The sequence below is a fragment of the Cherax quadricarinatus genome, chromosome 47 (assembly GCF_038502225.1).
Source record: "Cherax quadricarinatus isolate ZL_2023a chromosome 47, ASM3850222v1, whole genome shotgun sequence".
Classification (NCBI taxonomy): Eukaryota; Metazoa; Arthropoda; class Malacostraca; order Decapoda; family Parastacidae; genus Cherax; species Cherax quadricarinatus.
This window is the reverse complement of record NC_091338.1, coordinates 14,364,025-14,383,583: the sequence shown is the minus strand read 5'-3', so window position 1 is coordinate 14,383,583 and position 19,559 is coordinate 14,364,025. Positions and strand designations below refer to the sequence as shown.

Genomic DNA, 19,559 nt, shown 5'->3' with positions numbered 1-19,559 from the left:
AGAGGGGAACTCACAGTCATCAAAGGCTAACTTGGCAACATTGCTAGAATATTTTCATTGCCCTCAAACAGCTGTAGTTCCTGAAAAAAATTGTTCTCAGTAAGTGATCACTTATGGATGACAGAAAGAGGAAGAATAATCATACCATAGTATGATCATTCTTCCTGAGAATGGTAACAGGTGTGTCATCTACAACTTGTAATTGCGTCAGGTTATCCACTTGAGAAGTATCATTAACCTGCTATACATGTACCCCATTGTGATGGGCATGGAAAGTGACCCTTTTGCCATCTGTTGTCGTGATATCTTGGCTGACAATATAAATCACACAATACATCCAAAGCTTCACTGGGTTGAGGTGCAAATACCTTTAAAAAGTTTGTGGGTGGTTTACCTCATGTAAAGATAATGGAACCCAGCAGAAAGATTTCTTGTGATTAAAGTGAGGAAGAAGCTGAGCAGTATCAAGTCTAGGATCTGAAGAAACAGCAGTTTTCTTGATTGCACAAGAAAAATTTGTTAGTTATCATAAGAATGACTTGCAAAATGTCTTTGTGTATTAGAAGCCAGTCAGTGTCAAGGACAATGCAGAGAAATCATTAACAATACCCATAAAACAATACTAATTAAATTTCAACTTCCCACTTTCCTGCTCACCATTGATTCCAAAAGGAAGCAACTTACACATTTACTAAAATAAACAGTCCCAGGACTAATAAAGAAGAATATGCTAGTGACCAACAGAGGACTTACTGACAGCCACAAGACCAAAAGGGTGCCCATCCTTTAATGCAATGTAATGCAGCATCAACTGATGATTTAGCAATGCTAGAGCTGAACCTTCCATCTGACCTCTTACCCTCTTAAAGAGCCATGTTAACCACCCAAGGGCCACAGCTCCACAGGCAGGCTCAACTTCCTGGCAAGGTCACTGTGCATGGCAAATGCACAAGGCAGTGTTTAGTTTAGCTTTCATATGTTGTGGGGACAAAGACTGCTATCCATGGCAGCAAAGAGGTAACTGTATGAGGTATAATGGTATTAATGCTCTTATGTGGGTGTGAAGCACGGGTTATGAATGTTGCAACAAAGAGGGGTCTGGAGGCAGTGGAGATGTGTCTGAGAGCAATGTGTAGTGTGAACATTATGCAGAGAATCCACTGCTTGGAGATTAGGTGTATTATCAAGAGGGCTGAAGAGGGGTTGCTGAGGTGATTCAGACATTTAGAGAGGATGGAACAAAACAGAATGATACTCAAATAACCCGCACATAAAAGACAGAAGCTTACGACGACGTTTCGGTCCGACTTGGACCATTGACAAAGTCACACTAACAGAGGAGGAGCAGGACAGCTATATATAGGCAGGAAGAGGTGGAGGTAGTAGTAGTGGTAGTAGTAGTAGTAGTAGTAGTACAAGAATTGTAAATAATACCGACAGGATGAAATGACACACGCACAACACCCGGGCATCCCCACCGTAGACGTTTCGCCATCCAGCCAGCCACTGGATGGCGAAACGTCCACAACAAAGACAACCAGACGCCGCACATGTGTCTAATTTCATCAGTAGATGTAGTAGAAGAAGAAGAGGTAGTAGTAGTGGTAGTGGTAGAAGTGGGAAATAAGGAAGACGAGCCAGTCAAAAACAAAGGAAGGGGAGCACTGCAAGAGAGCTAGAAACCCACAGAGGGAGAGCAAGCACACCGAGGTGCGTGAAAGGGGAAGTGGTGAAATAAAATAAAGAAGGAACAGAAACACGAGACAGGAGAGAGAAAGACAACCCAGAGGAGAAAAGGAGAGAGGAAAGGGGAAGAGGAAGAAGAAAAAGAAGAAGAAGAAGAAAAAATGAGGAATCAGGTTAAGTCACGGGTGTTCTGAAGTTTGGAGCATTTTACAATGTAGTGGGAGAGGAAGGCATCTACAGAGACGAAGCCAGGGCTAAGGTTCATACAAGGAAAGTTGTGTATAAGAGAGGATTCAACTAAACGGCGACTGTTCGAGTTGGAAGTAGGGAAGACAGTTTTAGCAGAAGACCAGTCAATAGGATGGCTATGATCTCTGACGTGACAGAAAAGAGCATTGTTAGTGTCGGCAAGCCTAACACTATTTTTGTGCTCCCTAAGTCTGTCAGAAAGAGATCGACCAGTTTCTCCAAAGTATTGAAGAGGACAGGAGGAGCAAGAAATAGAGTAGACACCAGGAACATCTGTAGAGGGAGGAGAGGTATGAACGAGATTAGTGCGAAGAGTGTTAGTCTGGCGGAAGGTAAGCTTGATGTCTAAGGGACGGAGAGAATTGTTGAGATTAGAAAGACCGGAAATGTAGGGAAGGCAGAGGATAGAAGAGTTCCCATGAGTAGAGAGTTTGGGAGAGAAGAAATTGCGTTTAGCACGTGAGAGGGCAGAGTCTATGAAATGGGAAGGGTAGCCAAGACGGGAGAACGAATTATAAAGAGTGGAAATTTCTGCTGGAAGGAACTGAGGATCACAGATCTCTCCTGTCTCGTGTTTCTGTTCCTTCTTTATTTTATTTCACCACTTCCCCTTTCACGCACCTCGGTGTGCTTGCTCTCCCTCTGTGGGTTTCTAGCTCTCTTGCAGTGCTCCCCTTCCTTTGTTTTTGACTGGCTCGTCTTCCTTATTTCCCACTTCTACCACTACCACTACTACTACCTCTTCTTCTTCTACTACATCTACTGATGAAATTAGACACATGTGCGGCGTCTGGTTGTCTTTGTTGTGGACGTTTCGCCATCCAGTGGCTGGCTGGATGGCGAAACGTCTACGGTGGGGATGCCCGGGTGTTGTGCGTGTGTCATTTCATCCTGTCGGTATTATTTACAATTCTTGTACTACTACTACTACTACTACTACCACTACTACTACCTCCACCTCTTCCTGCCTATATATAGCTGTCCTGCTCCTCCTCTGTTAGTGTGACTTTGTCAATGGTCCAAGTCGGACCGAAACGTCGTCGTAAGCTTCTGTCTTTTATGTGCGGGTTATTTGAGTATCGTTCCAGTCACGGTATTGTGCCTTTTTGTTATTTAAAACAGAATGACTTGGAGGGTGTATTAATCTGTAACGGAAGGAAGACAGAGTAGGGGGTCATCCTAGGAAAGGTTGGAGGGAGGGGGTAAAGGAGATTTTGTGTGTGAGGAGCTTAGACTTCCAGCAGGAATGCATGAGCATGTTAAATAACAGTGAATGGAGGCAAATGGTTTTTATCACTTGACATACTGTTGGAGTGTGAGCAAGGTAACATTTATGAAGGGATCCAGAGAAACTGATTAGCTAGACTTGAGTCCTGGAGGTAGGAAGTACAGTGCTTGCATTCCATTGGTGATATGTTGCAGTTTTTTAACTGTAGTATTTACATGCTTCTGGCAAGACAGTGATGGAGTGAGTGATGAAAGTGTTTCTTCTGTTTCAGGTTACCCTGCCTTGGTGGGAAATGGCCAATATGTTAAAAAAAAAAAAAAAGTCATGGTCACCCCAAGGGAACCAAAGCCCACCCAGCATGGCCACAACAAACACTGTAATCTCCCCACCACATACGAAAAGGAACTGCCTTCAAGGGGTGAGAGCAGTAGATAATGTATTACTAGAGGGTGAGCAGACTCATTCTTGTGCTTCTAAATTAAACAATGGAATTATATTGGTGGCTTGCTGACCATCCAATGTGACCTCACTCATACAACCCATAGATATGAGGGCAGTAATACATTTAAAAATACCATTATAATAACCATATACAGTGGAACCCTGGATTTTGCACGCACGGGATATCAGACTTTTCGGATTTCAGACACTTTTTTGTGTGAAATTTTGCTTCAAATTTCAGACCTTGTCCCAGGAATTGCATGTATCAGACATGTCCACCCGCCAGGATGCTGCTTCAGTTTGGCTCTGTCAGTGGTTGAGAGAGCATTCATCTGAAACATTTTGCAATTTTTGTGCTTGTTTATTGATTGTGACTGCGAAATAAGCCACCATGGGCCCAAAGAAAGTTCCTTGTGCCAGCCCTTTGGTAAAAGGCTGAGAGAGAAGGGAGAATGTGCCTTCTCCAGTGATTCTACAATATGTACAATACAAGAGCAGCAGGAGTCGATAAAGGCTATAGCACCAGCCAGGGATAAAGTGTAGCATTAACAGTGTAGCAAGCAAGTTAAGCAATTAAGCGATAGAAAAAGGATGGCACAAAACTGAATTTTCCAATTTTGTTGGAGGTATATAGGGCCACTGACAACATATGCCGCCCTGCGTATCTTCCACCACCCTAAACCTCTGCCAGCATCTCAATAACCCTTTATTTCTTTACATTCTCGGCAACCACTTTATTTCTTTACATTCTCTATTATATTTTTATACGATATTTCTTGTTTATAAATTACATACATTGTTTCAGTGTGACTAGTGGTATTTCAGTGTGACTAGTAGTGTGTTTAGTGGTGGTGGCCACATACCACTATATGGCTTATGCTGTCAGTGGCCCTGATAAACCCAACACCACCACCACAAGTCACATACGTAATGACATACTCTTTATTCTAGAGTATATATCATGTTTCTATGTTATTAATATTGTTTATTATATGATATTAGACGAGTTTTGATAGATAAATAAGCCGTAGAGTTGATATTAGCATCACATTTAAGTATTTTGTCCTGTCTCCAAACAATACTCTCTCCTCCCTCCATATGCAAACAAGTCTTCAATAAAGGTAACAGTGATGTTAAATGTTCATTTATCCATTTCATTAGTGATTTATGTTTATTTCTCACTGTTTTGTGTATGTAAAACTATAGCTATTCTTTAAAAAATGTACTTTTTGTTAATGTTTTTGGGTGTCTGAAACGGATTATTTGTATTTACATTACTTCTCATGGGAAATATTACCTCGATTTTCACAATTTTTGGATTCAAAATGACCTTCTGGAACAGATTAAGTACGAAATCCAGGATTCCACTGTACTGTCTGCAATAAGTGAACTAGTCAGCTATAAGGGCAATAAACCTTTGAAGGCATTTGAGAGTTTTCTTACTCTCACAGCCCAGCCCTGGGCCAAGCTTGTCTGGGACTTGCCTGATCAACTAGGCTGTTACTGCCAGAAGCCTGCTGGCCCACATACTCATAGCAATCTGATTGATCTGGCACTTCGTGGAGGTACACTTCCCATTGCTTCTTGAAAACTTCTACACTTGTTTCAACAGCATTTCAAAAGTCTTGTGGTAGATTGTTAAACAGTGTTGGCCCATAGACGTCGATGCAATGTTCTTTCATTGTGCCCAAGGTGCCCCAATTTTTCACCAAGTTTATTTTACACATTCTCTTATCTCTCTCACTCCAGTGCGTTATGGCACGTGCAGATTTAAGACCAGGCCCTCAAGCACCCTCCATGTGTATATTATCATGAGTTTCTCTCCTCACTCCAGTGAGTGAATAAATATTTAGGACCTCTGAGGTGTTCCCAGTAATTTAAATGCTCTATTGGCTCTTTGTAGGCTGTAAATGATCTCTATCTGTTCCAGCTCTGATATCTCTCTTGCCTGAAAGGAGCTGACAACACTAAACAATATTATAAGCAAGAAATCACAAGTGATTTGAAATATGTCACCATTGGCATTATTTCCTTGTTCTGAAAATTCTCATTATCCACCATGTCATTTTTCTGTCTTTCTTAATATTTGACTTAGTGTTCTTTGTGACAATGGTCACCTGACATTATTACACCCAACTGCCAGAACTTTTCCAAAGGGACACAAACCACCAATATGGCTGATTTCCTTTGACTTGGGCCTGATCCAGGGTAGGGGTAATTACCTCCCCCTTTCCTTACTTTTCCACAGTAGAAGCTGAAGGGCGAGGACTTGTATGATCTTTCACTAGGTGATTCACAATTAAGGATGCAACTGAGAATTTTCCTATATGTTGGTGAGAGATTCAACCAATTACATTGCACTGTTCCTAGAAGAAACTTTTCCTTTCATTCTTCACTTTTACTTCCCAATCTACAATTAGATGTTTCGATACAGATACTTCAGCACATCTGTCAAGGCCAGATCAGTAATTTATGTACTCAATCCTCAACCCTGATAACAATGTTTTCTTCTAGGAACTTGAAGGGAAATAGGATAAGGACACTGTAGGCTCTAGGCAGGCATGTTTAAAAGATTTAGTAGAGAGAACCTAACATTTCTTATGCAATGCTATAAAACTTTAATGCCTTCCATGTATATTTCAATGACACCTGAAGTGTAAATTGCAGACAAGCCATTCATCATTGTATCCCAGAGATCAAGAAGTGGCCTTCATCCAAGTCCTAGCATCATTCCCAGTCTTGCAAAAACATTACATAATGAAGACATCTACTCAAAGTACACCGCAGTCAAATATACCATCACCCCACCTTATACCCTTATACATCTTTAAATATTATGCCTCAACATTTTATAGCCATAACACTATTGGTAAGTAGTACAGAAAAGTTGATAAATTACACACACGTGCAACACCTGGGTATTTTTATTCCGAAGATGTTTCACCAACCAATTTGATCAAGACTAAGGTAGTAAATACCTTCTTTAAGATTAAGAGACTCATTACCTTGTCTTCTACTGTCTCCAGTTTCAACACCTTCAAGGGTGAGTAACTAATAATTACCTTGTGCTTAGCGCTGTCTAAAAAATAAAAATACCCAGGTGTTGCACGTGTGTTTAATTTATTACTCTACAGGCAATTTATCCCATAAGCAAAGGGCATGATTAGGATAAGTATGATTCTGGTAATTGTGATTCTGTTTAGGAATGATTTTGGTAAGTATAAAATTCTGTTAAGCATGGTTTTAGTAAGTATAATACTCTACTTCTCCTATATTGCAATCACATAAATGTTATAGTAGACAATTTTTTATAATCTCGGATAATTGGAATACTATTATAATTAAGTACAGTGGAACCTCTATTTATGAGTGCATCCACATGCGAGTTTTTCCAGATATGAGCAGTCTCCCGGTCGATTTTTTGCTTCAAGACACAAGCAAAATTTCCAGATGCGAGCGGGCCTCAAGTAAGGTTCCTTGATGCTGGTGAGGGGCTCTTGCTCTTGATCTAGGGAATTGGATCTCAGTTGTTTGTTGGACTATCTTATTGAAACTTGGGTAATGTATGATGGAAAGATGCTTCTTAACGTACACCAAAAATGAAAGAAATCGGACCATAAATAACGGAGTACACTTCTCAGCCATTAGCCTCCCCTTAGCAGTATATTTTCATATGGGTTTTATGGTTGTACTCTCGTTTTTTTCGTCTCATTTGATAGAATGGAAGATATACTACAAAAACAGGTATGATTTTGATTGGTTTCATGACGAAAAGTACCTTAAAATTGAGCTCAAAGTTGCAGAAATGTTTGATTCTTTGGTGTTCAAAAGTAAACAAATGACATCACCGTTCAATACCTGTCCAACTGGCGCTGCCCCTCAACCTTTACATACTGGAAAGCTCTTCAACACACTAGCAAAAGTGGGAGCAGACATCATGAGGTAGCAGTGGCAGACAACATGAAGCAGCAATGGCAGACATCATGAAGCAGCAGTGGCAGACATCATGAAGCAGCAGTGGCAGACATCATGAAGCAGCAGTAGCTGGCATCATGAAGCAGCAGTGGCTGACATCATGAAGCAGCAGTAGCAGACATCACGAAGCAGCAGTGGCAGACATCATGAGGTAGCAGTGGCAGACAACATGAAGCAGCAGTGGCAGACAACATAAAGCAGCAGTGGTAGGCAACATGAAGCAGCAGTGGCAGACATCATGAAGCAGCAGTGGCAGACATCATGAAGCAGCAGTGGCAGACATCATGAAGCAGCAGTGGCAGACATCATGAAGCAGCAGTGGCAGACATCATGAAGCAGCAGTGGCAGACAACATGAGGTAGCAGTGGTAGACAACATAAAGCAGCAGTGGCAGGCAACATAAAGCAGCAGTGGCAGGCAACATACAGCAGCAGTGGCAGACATCATGAAGCAGCAGTGGCAGACATCATGAAGCAGCAGTGGCAGACATCATGAAGCAGCAGTGACAGACATCATGAAGCAGCAGTGGCAGACATCATGAAGCAGCAGTGGCAGACATCATGAAGCAGCAGTGGCAGACAGCATGAAGCAGCAGTGGCAGACAGCATGAGGTAGCAGCGGTAGACAACATAAAGCAGCAGTGGCAGGCAACATAAAGCAGCAGTGGCAGGCAACATAAAGCAGCAGTGGCAGGCAACATAAAGCAGCAGTGGTAGGCAACATAAAGCACCAGTGGCAGGCAACATACAGCAGCAGTGGCAGGCAACATGAAGCAGCAGTGGCAGACATCATGAAGCAGCAGTGGCAGACATCATGAAGCAACAGTGGCAGACATCACGAAGCAGAACTGGCAGACAACATGAAACAGCAGTGGCAGACAACATGAAACAGCAGTGGCAGACCTTGTTGTACCCTACACTATAAGTGAGTTTCTGAACGCCACCATGAGATGGCAGTATGTATCAAAAACAACGCTCAGTCCACTAGACTCGTGGTGGAGGGAATTCTCGTGTTTTCCTTACGTTTTGTCCAGTTATTTTGCAAAATTTCTTGTTTCTAACTATGGGTTCTAAGAAAGCAAGTGCAAAGGACAGTGCTGAGAAGAAAAGAGGATAATTTCCATGGAATTAAAGCAGGAAATCAAAGATAAACAAACTAGGTGGAGGGTTAAGGACTTGGACAGGCAGTACCAGCATACCAATTCTACGATATGTACAATACTAAAGCAGTAGTAGTCACTGACAAAGTGTAGCATTAAGAGTGTAGCAATTATAAGTCACCCTGTCTGACTTTTTTGGGTTATCCTAGGTTCTCTACACATGTAATCAGGAGCAGGAATGGCCGCTGTGGTGGCCCTATAAACCCCAACAACAATGACCGCTGTGCCGCCGCTGCCACCACCACCACCACTAGCCACATACGTAATGACGTATTTTATTCATTTAATGTATATATCATGTTTCTATGTTATTAATACTGTTTACTATGTCATATCAGATGAATTGTTATAGATGAATAAGCCATAGAGTTGATATTTGGGAAATTATTGAAGTATTTTGTTGTGCCTGGAATTACACTGGAACGGATTAATTCTATTTCAGTTAATTTAAATGAGGAAAATTGACTCTGCAAATGAGCAATTCCAAATGCGAGCAAGGTCATGGAACGGATTAAACTCTTATCCCTTAAACGGTCCAAACAGATCGACGTTCAAATTCATATTGCTACAAAAGTAGATCTACTTTTTTTTACATATTTTCAAATACAACAAAAAAATGTAGATAAAAGTTTTTTTTTACACGTTTTCAAATGTAAAACAAAAAAGAAGATCTACATTTTTTACATACTTTCAGATGTTGAAAAAATGTATATATACATTTGGACCATTTAAGGGTTAAGTAGAGGTTCCACTGTATATTGTACCTCATTGGAATCTGTAGTCACTATGTAGAGAGATCTACAGAAAAAGGTAATTTTGCTTCCCTCACCTACATCACTAGATATATTACAAATTCCTCAGATCAAAAGCACTTCACCACCATCAAGCAAACCCCTCACAAAGGGTTTATTCTTCATGATTTTCATCTTTATTATTATAATCAAAAAGAAGCGCTAAGCCTACAAGGGTCATATACAGAGCAGCAGGGCAGGGAAGGGTGCCGGGATATTGAGTAGCAAGAGGGAGAGTGATTATTATTAGGTCATGGAGAGCAGCGGTGCAGTGGATAGTGCAGGGGTAGAAAAGAACCCACATCTTCTCTCAGAGGATTCTGTAAGATCTGTTAACAGATGTGTGTCAGAAATGGGCTACAGTAGTCACTGCCAGATTAAGAAACCAATCCTCGCCAAACCACAGAAGAAATGTAGGCTGGATTATGCAAAAAAATATCTTAAAGTAAAAGGACACAAGTGCAACTAATGTGACATTTTATTGTGGCAACGTTTCGCTCTCCAGGAGCTTTATCAAGCCATTACGAGCTTGATAAAGCTCCTGGAGAGCGAAACGTTGCCACAATAAAATGTCACATTAGTTGCACTTGTGTCCTTTTACTTTACATATTGTCGGTAATTCTACCAACTTTATTACAAAAAAATATCTTCAATGGAATCCTCAACAGTGGTCTGAAGTACTTTGGAGTGACGAAGCAACCTTCAACATCACCTTTAACCATGGGGAACATGTGTATTGGCCCAGAGGTAGTGACCTGGTAGACCCATGCTTCACCCGTGGGACCACCAAACACCCAGACTCGCTCATGGTTTGGAGGTGTTTCAGTGCTCAGTGTGTTGGTGAACTCATTGTGCTTCCCAAAAACCAGTATAATTACCTGGAGTTATTGTGTGACAATTTACCTGATAGGTTTGACTAGTGTATGGCTACGGTTTTTATGCAGGACGGTGCACCATGTCATGCTGGCAAATGTGTAGTTCAGTGGTTTAAGAACTCTGAAGTGAGGGTCTTTAATGACTGGCCATGCAATTCCCCAGACATAAACCCCAGTGAGAACCTCTGGTCAATAGTGAAACGAGGTTCACTGGGTAAGGATATCAGTTCCATCCCGTGGCTGAAGGCTGTTCTACATAAGGCATGGAATAATATACCTCCCCAAACCCTCAGGAATTTGTGTGCGAGTCTTCCTACATGGCTGAGGGATGTGATTAAGCGTAAAGGATGCAGCACCAAGTATTAAAACTCCAGTAAGTGTGCAAATATATATATTATAATCTTTCATGGTATGTGTTTGTGTTTTGGGCAGCATAATGCTGCGACTAGCACTCCATATGAAGCTGGGAGGTCATGTACTGCTGACTGCACAATAATGTCTGCCTGTTTATTGCCCTGTACATCAACATGATGGGGACCCAACAAAAAACAATATCTCAGTGCTTCCTAGAGATATGGCATAACCAAAGTTGGATACAAAGAACCAGGGGATGAGGTGTATCAAATTTTCTTATAGCCTGTAAAGCACTAAGAGAGTCTGAAATGACCACAAATGGTGACACAGACACAGATGCAATATGGATAAGTGCTACAAGAATGGCATAGAATTCAGCCATAAAAATGCTAGCCGAGGATAACAAATGCCCTCGCATGATGCTGTCTGGAAACAATACTGCAAATCAGATGCCATCAGAAAACTCAGAATCATCGGTGTACACTGCAGTGGCATGAGAATGAGATTGGAAGTGGTTAAGAAAAAGAGAACGAGAAGCCACTGTAGGTAGTTAGGCTTTCATGCACGGCAGTGGGAAAGAACAGACACGAACCGTCAGAACTTCCCAAGAAGGTAGGGAAAAGTGAGGTGCTACATGAACATAGAAAGATGGTAACTGAAGAGAAGACGAGAGTGAATGTAGGCGAACAGAAAAGGGATGGAGTAAACAGGGGATGACGAACAAATAAAGAACGTCTACTAATATCACTGACTATCCTATACATATATGGAAGGATTGCAGAGGTCATGAGAGCAAACATAATAGCACCACAGCAATCGAGCAAGGATGGAATATTCGCTTCTGCACAGAGGCTCTCAACAGGTGAAGAGTGCAAAGCACTGAGGCATAAACGTAATCCCTGGTGATGGGTGGGATTAAGGCTAGAAAGAGTTACAGGAGAGGCTTCTGAATATACGTATCTGGTCGCCATAATCGAGTTACGATAAAATGAGTTGAATGTATTCGAAGGAGAGTTCTATAATCAGCCCACCATGAAAGATGAGCAAGGGTTTTAAGGAGGTTCAGCTGGCTATGACAAGTTGCCCTCAGAGAGGTAATGTAAGGTTTCCAGGTCAAACACAAGGCCGAGAAACCTGACCGTATCACGTTCTTGGGTACACAAGCCATATAGGTACAGTGGATGATCAAAGACGACAGAACGTCTAGTGAATGTAATTTGGCGAGTTTTAGTACTAGAAAATTTAAACCCATGAGTAGTGGCCGAATTGGAAACACGGTTGACCCCATGCTGGAGAAAAACTGCAATAAGGTGACAGTCAATGCCTGCACAAGCTATAGCAAAGTCATCAACATAGTGATGACCAAATATTAGATGGAAGAATAGATGCCAGATCATTTATAGCAGGAAGAAAAAGTGTTGTGCTCAGAACACATCCCTGGGAGACACCTTCAGATTGGACAAAGTTCAGGGAAAGCATATTATTAACCCAAACACGGAAATATCTCTAAGTTAAGAAGTTCTTAGGGAAAAGTGATAGACTGCCTCAGAGGTCTTGGCCAAGATGTTATACCTCCAAGTTGTGCCATATGCCCTCTCAAGGTCAAAAAAAGATGGTGATAACTGAGTGGTTATGGCAAAGGCATTATGAACATACATATCCAAGCGAAGTAAGGGGTCAATGGTAGAATGGCCCTTACAAAAGCCATATTGACTTGTGGAGAGACTATTGTGTGTCTTTATATACCACATCAAATGTCAATTTACCAGATGTTCCATCACCTTGCAAACTGCACTAGTAAGAGCAATGGGACGATAGTGGGAGGCATCACAACCCGTAGTACCTAGTTTGCAGAAAGGGAGAACAATGGCAGATTTCCACAGCTGGGAAAGAACTCCTTGAAACCAAATAAAATTGAAGAGCTGTAAGAGGACAGCAAGGGCTGACTGATGTAAATGCTGTAGCATATGAATATGAATGCCGTCAGGCCCAGCTGCTGATAATTGGCAAGTGGAGAGGGTTGCCTCCAATTTTAGAAGTGTAAAAGGCACATTATAAGATTCTTCTCTTAAAGAAGAAAAGTTTAAGGGCACTAACTCTCTGGCAGACTTGGAGGAAAGAAACGTGGGGCATAGATGGAGCCCCTGAGAGATATGGACAAGATGATTTCCAATTTCAGTGGCGACATCAAGAGGGTTTGCTACAGTGACATCGGAATCCTGAAGAATGGGAGCCGGGTCGGGGGAGTATTTACCACTCAGTTTCCATACTTTTTTCCAGACTGCACTCACAGAGGAAGCCGAAGTGATGGTAGAAACATAATCCCGCCAGCAAGTGTGTTTAGCGTCACGGATGACACGTCGGGTGACCACTTTCTTCTGCTTAAAGTCAAAGAGTTGCTCTGTGGTTCTATTGTACTGGTACCTGTCACACACAGCACGTTTCAAACGTACTGCCCAAGAACAAGCAGGAGACCACCAAGGCACGCACCTCTGAGAATGCCTGCCCGAGGTTTGGGGTATAGAATGTGAAGCTGCGGTTAAAACTGAGGTTGAAAAGAGGTGTAAAAGCTCATCAGTGGAGGACAAAGAAGGATCCTCACTAAGAGTAGTTTGATGTGAGTAAAGGTCCCAATTCGCTCAGTCAAATTGCCAGTGTGGGCTACAAGGAGGTGGTGAATATGAAGGAGAAGTAAGGATGATTGGAAAATGATCACTGTCATGCAAATCCAGGAGGACAGACCAGGTAAAGTCTAGTACAGTTGAGGAAGAGCAAACCCAGATATCACTGCAAGAGAAAGAATGTGTATGAGGATCAAAATGGGTGGGAGAACCCGTATTTAAAACATGGAGGGGGAGGGAAGCGAGAAAAGCCTTCAACTGAATGCTGCAGGAGCCACAGTGAGACCCTTTCCCCAAAAGTAGTGGTGGTAAGGAAGAAATCAGCAGTGCAACATCTGGGATAGATAATGCCTGAGAAGGATAGATATACAAAGAACAGATTGTATACAACTTATTCAAGTGGATGCGAGCTGCAGTGTAATGCAGCAAAGTACGAACAAAGAGCTGATGGTATGGAATACTTGTGCATATAAGAAGTGCACTTTCATTAAAGGTTCCATCGGGAAAAGGATCCGATGACTATAATAAAGCATAGCCCGAGATGAAATAGAAAATAGCAGAGCGCAATTTGGGTTCTTGTAAACAAACAAAAATGGGAAAACCTGGAGAGCAACACCTGAAGCTCACCCCGTTTACCTCTGGGGGCCACAGATATTCCACTGTAAATAAGCCATGATTTGAAAAGAGAAAGGTAAAAGAAATCTGAATGTAAAGGTATCTATGGACTAGAAGGGTTAAAAAAGTTCACATGTGGAGGCAGCGGAAAACGCATAAGCAGCAAAGAATTGGGACACTGAAGAAAGGAGTCAGGCAGATGGAGAAGAGCGAAGAGGAGGAACGGGTGGGGGTTCAGTGTTCATCAATGGCCTAATCTCCTCAATATATTCAGAGATAGTTTCAAGTGTTTCAGAGGACGAGGACGTTGTATTTGTAACAATATGGGAGATGGAAGGGGGAGGGCGAGTAAAGATCGAGGCAACGATTGAATGTACCACAGTAGGGGAGGACGAAAGGGTAGAGGGAACTGGAGAAGCAGCATGGGAGAGGACAGGAGAGGAAGCGACCTGGGAGGGGGCAGAAGAGGAAGAAATCTGGGAGGGGTGAGGGGGTGACCACAGAGGAGGCTGTGGAAATTGGGACCCTGGAGGAGGGGGGTCATTTAGTAACTTGAGAATAAGAAATATAGGGAAGTCTCCCATGGAGGCACAGATGAGAGACTGCCATAGCGTAAGGAAAGCCTTCTGCCTCTTTGAGAAACCAGATGGGTAAGCCTCATGACAATCAAGGCAAGAAGGAGGGAGGTAGACTACAAGACATATTGGTATTGTCTTTGGCACCACAGACTGGGCATTCGGCCATGGACCTGCAATATTTCACTGGATGACCAAAACGCTAGCAATTTCTACACTGCCGAGATGTAGGGATCGCCTTTCGAACTTGTAAATAGTGTCCCGCAATATAAGCCGAGGACGGAAGCTCACACCACATTGCAAGGGTATCGTCTCCGCCTGCGGGCAGGGAGGACATAAGTGTCTACTTTGAAGACTGGGAGGTCTTGGAGCTCAAGCTGTTCCAGAATGTCATCACCATATGTCTGGAAATTCTGTTGGACAATGGTATGAGTTAGAATTACAGTACCACTACAAGAATTGAGAGAATAATGTTTTTCAGTAGTTACAGGAATAGCATCTACGGTTTTAAGGAGAGAAAGAGCACGAGCTTGGCTAGCACTCTGTTCCATGACGATGCGTGAACCGCTTTTGCGAGCATGAAAGGACACATCTCGACCAACATGGCGTAGGAGCGCCTTGCCAATACTATGACTGAAAAGATAGTCAGGAGAAGAAGTCGGTCGCAGAGTAGAAATCTTAGTGCATTGTGTATTCTGAAACATAGCGTGTAAGGGTAGGGAGTGTCATGCTAGTCTTCTCTGGGCAGAATGAGAAGGAAGCAAAGGAGTATCATCAGGTAATAATCTTTGGTGTTTAGGTGTGGGACTGGAATCACAAGAACACAAGATAGAAGGAACACTGCAGCAGGCCTACTGGCCCGTGCAAGGCAGGTCCAATTCTCCCACTGGCTTATGCCAATGCCTTGACCTAGTGAGGTCAGAAACGTCACTTAAGGGAGGAGCACAGCATCCGACCTAGTAGCACAAGCTAGTCAGGTCCAACTCACACCCACTCATGTATTTATCCAACCTATTTTTAAAACTACACAATGTTTTAGCTTCTATGACAGTACTTGGGAGTTTGTTCCACTCATCCACAACTCTATTACCAAACCAGTGCTTTCCTGTAACCTTCCTGAATCTGAGTATTTCCAATTTAAAACCATTGTTGTGAGTCCTGTCTATGTTAGATATTTTTAGCACGCTATTTACATCCCCATTATTAATTCCTGTTTTCCATTTATACACCTCAATCCTTTTTTTTTTCAACAAGTCAGCCATTTCCCACCGAGGCAGGGTGACTCAAAAAGAAAGAAAATCCCCAAAAAGAAAATACTTTCATCATCATTCAACACTTTCACCTCACTCACACATAATCACTGCTTTTGCAGAGGTGCCCAGAATACAACTGTTTAGAAGCATATAAGTATAAAGATACACAACATATCCCTCCAAACTGCCAATATCCCACAACCCCTCTTTTAAAGTGCAGGCATTGTACTTCCCATTTTCAGGACTCAAGCCTGGCTATATAAAAATAACCGGTTTCCCTAAATCCCTTCACTAAATATTACACTGTTCACACTCCAACAGATCGTCAGGTCCCAAATACCATTCGTCTCCATTCACTCCTATCTAACACGCTCATGCACGCTTGCGGGAAGTCCAAGCCCCTCATCCACAAAACCTCCTTTACCCCCTCCCTCCAACCTTTTCGAGGATGACCCCTACCCCGCCTTCCTTTCCCTACAGATTTATATGCTCTCCATGTCATTCTACTTTGATCCATTCTCTCTAAATGACCAAACCACCTCAACAACCCCTCTTCAGGCCTCTGACTAATACTTTTATTAACTCCACACCTTCTCCTAATTTCCCCCTAATTCTACACCTTTCTGGAGAGTTTAGACTCAGGGCCCTCAGTCTACCCTCATAGGGAAGATTTCTGATACATGGGATCAACTCTGTTATCTTCCTTTGTATGTTTTCCAGTGCATTTATATCCATTTTGTAATATGGTGACCAAAACTGTGCAGCATAATCTAAATGAGGCCTAACCGAAGATATAGAGAGTTGAAGAAGAACCTGAGGACTGCTATTATTTATACTTCTTGCTATGAAGCCAAGGATTCTGTTAGCTTTCTTGCCAACACTTATGCACTGTTGTCTTGGTTTCAGATTATTGCTAACCAGAACTCCTAAATCCTTTTCGCAATACGTAATATTAAGATCTACATTATTTAGTTTATATGTGGCATGGTTATTTTCTTGCCCAACATTTAGAACTTTGCATTTGTCTAAATTAAACTTCATCTGCCACTTCTCCAACCACTGCATCCGTCTATTCAAATCATCCTGGAGTGCTTTAAAGTCCTCATTAGAATGAACTGCACGGCCTATTTTGGTGTCATCAGCAAATTTGCTTATGTCGTTATTTATTCCCTCATCTGTCATATATGTAAATTGTGAACAACAAAGGGCCCAACACTGACCCCTGTAGAGTTGGTCCGACGTAGGATGCACGGGCAATCCGAAAATCGCCGCACCATAGAGGGGGAAGCCAGAAGCATGGTCAAAGAAGTGCAGAATTCAAATGTATCAAAGGAGTCGGGCAGAACCCAGGTACCTGGAGCAGGTGATGAAACGGCACCAGAAGGAGGTACAGGGGCATTAGAAATATCTGAACAGTGGTCAAATAACGAGGCAGGGTCGAAACAAGGTGTGGTAGCAAAAAGGGGCCCAGGGGGAGCTGTTTCATGGATTTGGGACTCCATGGTTGTCACTTCTTTGTTTTGTTTTTTAGAAATGGAAAAAAAATAATAAAAAAAGGGGGTGGGGGGAACATGGAGAGAGAGCTCCTAGGAGGAACGAAAGGGCAGTAAATCCCCTTCCACGTCCAAGAGGACCCCAGCACTGCAAGTAGTGCAGATGTGGCATGAAACCCATGCCATACCCTACCCTTCATGACAGTAAACCAGCAATCTGGGATAGCAACCTCACATCTACCAAGCCACCTCAGTGGACAGGAGAGGGTGGCTGGATGCCTGCCACAAAGCATACCTCCTTTGGCTACCACCCCTCAGAATCTAAAAGGCAGCTTCCAGAGATACATTCAAAAGACACCCAAAGCCACCCCCCAGGAGACCAAAGAGGGAGTGGGATATCCCAAGGTGATCCAGATTCCATGGCCAACTACACCACCACCACGGACCTCAACAGAATGGGATGGACCACGGTACCCTTCTCCCTACCTAGGAACTAGAGTGCCTGTGGAAAGAATCCCAAAGGCTGAAAACAGTAAGGGGATAGAGGAGGGATGGGGAGAGGAGGAGGAAAGGGAAAAGGGGGGATGGGGAGAATGGGATAGGGAGGTAATTAGGTTCGGTCAGAGTTAGAAGATCACAAGGTCTAATTCCTCAGACCAAGAGCCTCTTCAACATGCGAAGGAGCCCCCCTTGAAGAGGATGGTTTTCATCAGCATATATTTTTAGTCAAGTACTGTACAGCATAAGACAGGTTTTAAATGTTAATTTGTACAATAAAAAGAAATTTACATTATTTCAAAAAGGCAAAAATTAATAGCTAAGTAAATATTAAACAAATACAGCACTTTGTACTCAGGATACTTACTCTTTTGACTTTACAGACAGGTCCATTTGAGTCGTTGGAGTCTGAGGCAGGCTGGCCTGCATGAAAGGCAAAGTTGTGAATACTCGGCTGTGGAAGTAACACAAGGGCCAACGTTAGCTTATTCCACTCATGCCAGGCAAGTGGACGGCAGCGGGGTAACTTGTGTATACGTTGGTGCTCAACAAAATTGTGACTTGACTTCTGTGGGGTTACACTCATCATTCAAACAAGGACTGAGTTAGGGCAGCATTCATGTCAAAATTGCTACTTAGTTCACAGATCTCAAACACAAACACGTGCACACACATACTGTGAATTGACCCCTGCAACCACATGTAGGCGAGTACATACACACACGTATTTCTTTCTTTACTTTTTAACACAATGGCCATCTCTCACCAAAGTAGGGTTATCCTTAAAAGAAACACTTTCACTATAATTCACTCCAACACTGTCTTGCCAAAGGCACGCCAATACTAAGGTTCAGATGCCCCTTCATTCTTGCACATATTCCCACCCCTTCTTCAGAGTGGAGGCACTGTATTTTCCACATTTAGGACTAAGTCCAGCTAGCTGGTTTCCCTGAGAACTTTCACTCCAACAGCTCCTTAAGTCCCCAAAACCATGTCTCCACTCACCCCTATCTAACATGTTCACACACACCTGATGGATGACCAACCAACCCCCTTCACACACACACACACACACACACAATATGCATGCATGTGAAGCTTGGGTCGTGAATGTTGTGTGGAGGAGGTTGGAGGCAGTGTAGTTGTCGTGTCTGAGGGCAATGTGTGGTGGAGATTAGGAGGTGCAGAGTTACTATAAGTATTATCCAGAGGGCTGAGAAGGAGTTGTTGAGGTAGTTTGGTCATTTAGAGAGGACAGAGCAAAATGGGATGACTTGAATTTATAAATCTGTAGTGGAGGGAAGGTTGGGCAGGGGTCATCCTAGGAAACAATGGAGGGAGGGGGTAAAGGAGGTTTTGTATGCAAGGGGCTTAGACATCCAGCAAGCATGTGTAAGCATGTTAGATAACGAGTTAGTGGAGGCAAATGGTTTTTGGGACCAGATGAGCTACTGGAGTGTGAGCAAGGTAACATTTTGCGAAGGGATTCATCGAAACTCGTATGCCAGACTTGAGCCCTGGAAGTGGGGAGTACAGTGTCTGCTCTCTAAAGGAAGGGTGGGGATATGTGTCATTTGGAGGGGCATCTGAGCTGTATCTATGCACCTCTGGCAAGACAGTGAAAGTGGGAGATGGCCAGTGTGTTAAAAAAAAGTATATATGTGTGTGTATGTACATGTGTATGTATGTTTATATATATATATATATATATATATATATATATATATATATATATATATATATATA

At 42.6% G+C, this 19,559-nt stretch overlaps 1 protein-coding gene across 11 annotated transcripts in view; it reads right to left on the bottom strand.

Annotated features, from left to right (window-relative positions):
• Positions 1-19,559, bottom strand: part of LOC128696471 (Transcriptional adapter 2B) — a 220,695-nt gene that overhangs the window by 54,532 nt on the left and 146,604 nt on the right. For 4 of the 11 annotated variants that reach the window (XR_011393231.1, XR_011393234.1, XR_011393232.1 and 1 more), the window contains exon 10: positions 18,181-18,381. The exons of 1 other annotated variant lie outside the window; for it this stretch is intronic. Coding sequence is in view for 3 of the 10 variants with exons in the window: in XM_070094712.1 (XP_069950813.1) it covers positions 27-80; positions 18,181-18,381 (255 nt within the window). In the remaining 7 variants the exon portion in view is untranslated. Of the gene's footprint in view, positions 1-5; positions 81-18,180; positions 18,382-19,559 lie in introns of those variants that run through there. 6 more of the 11 variants (XR_011393236.1, XR_011393233.1, XR_011393235.1 and 3 more) reach the window with 3 other exon arrangements.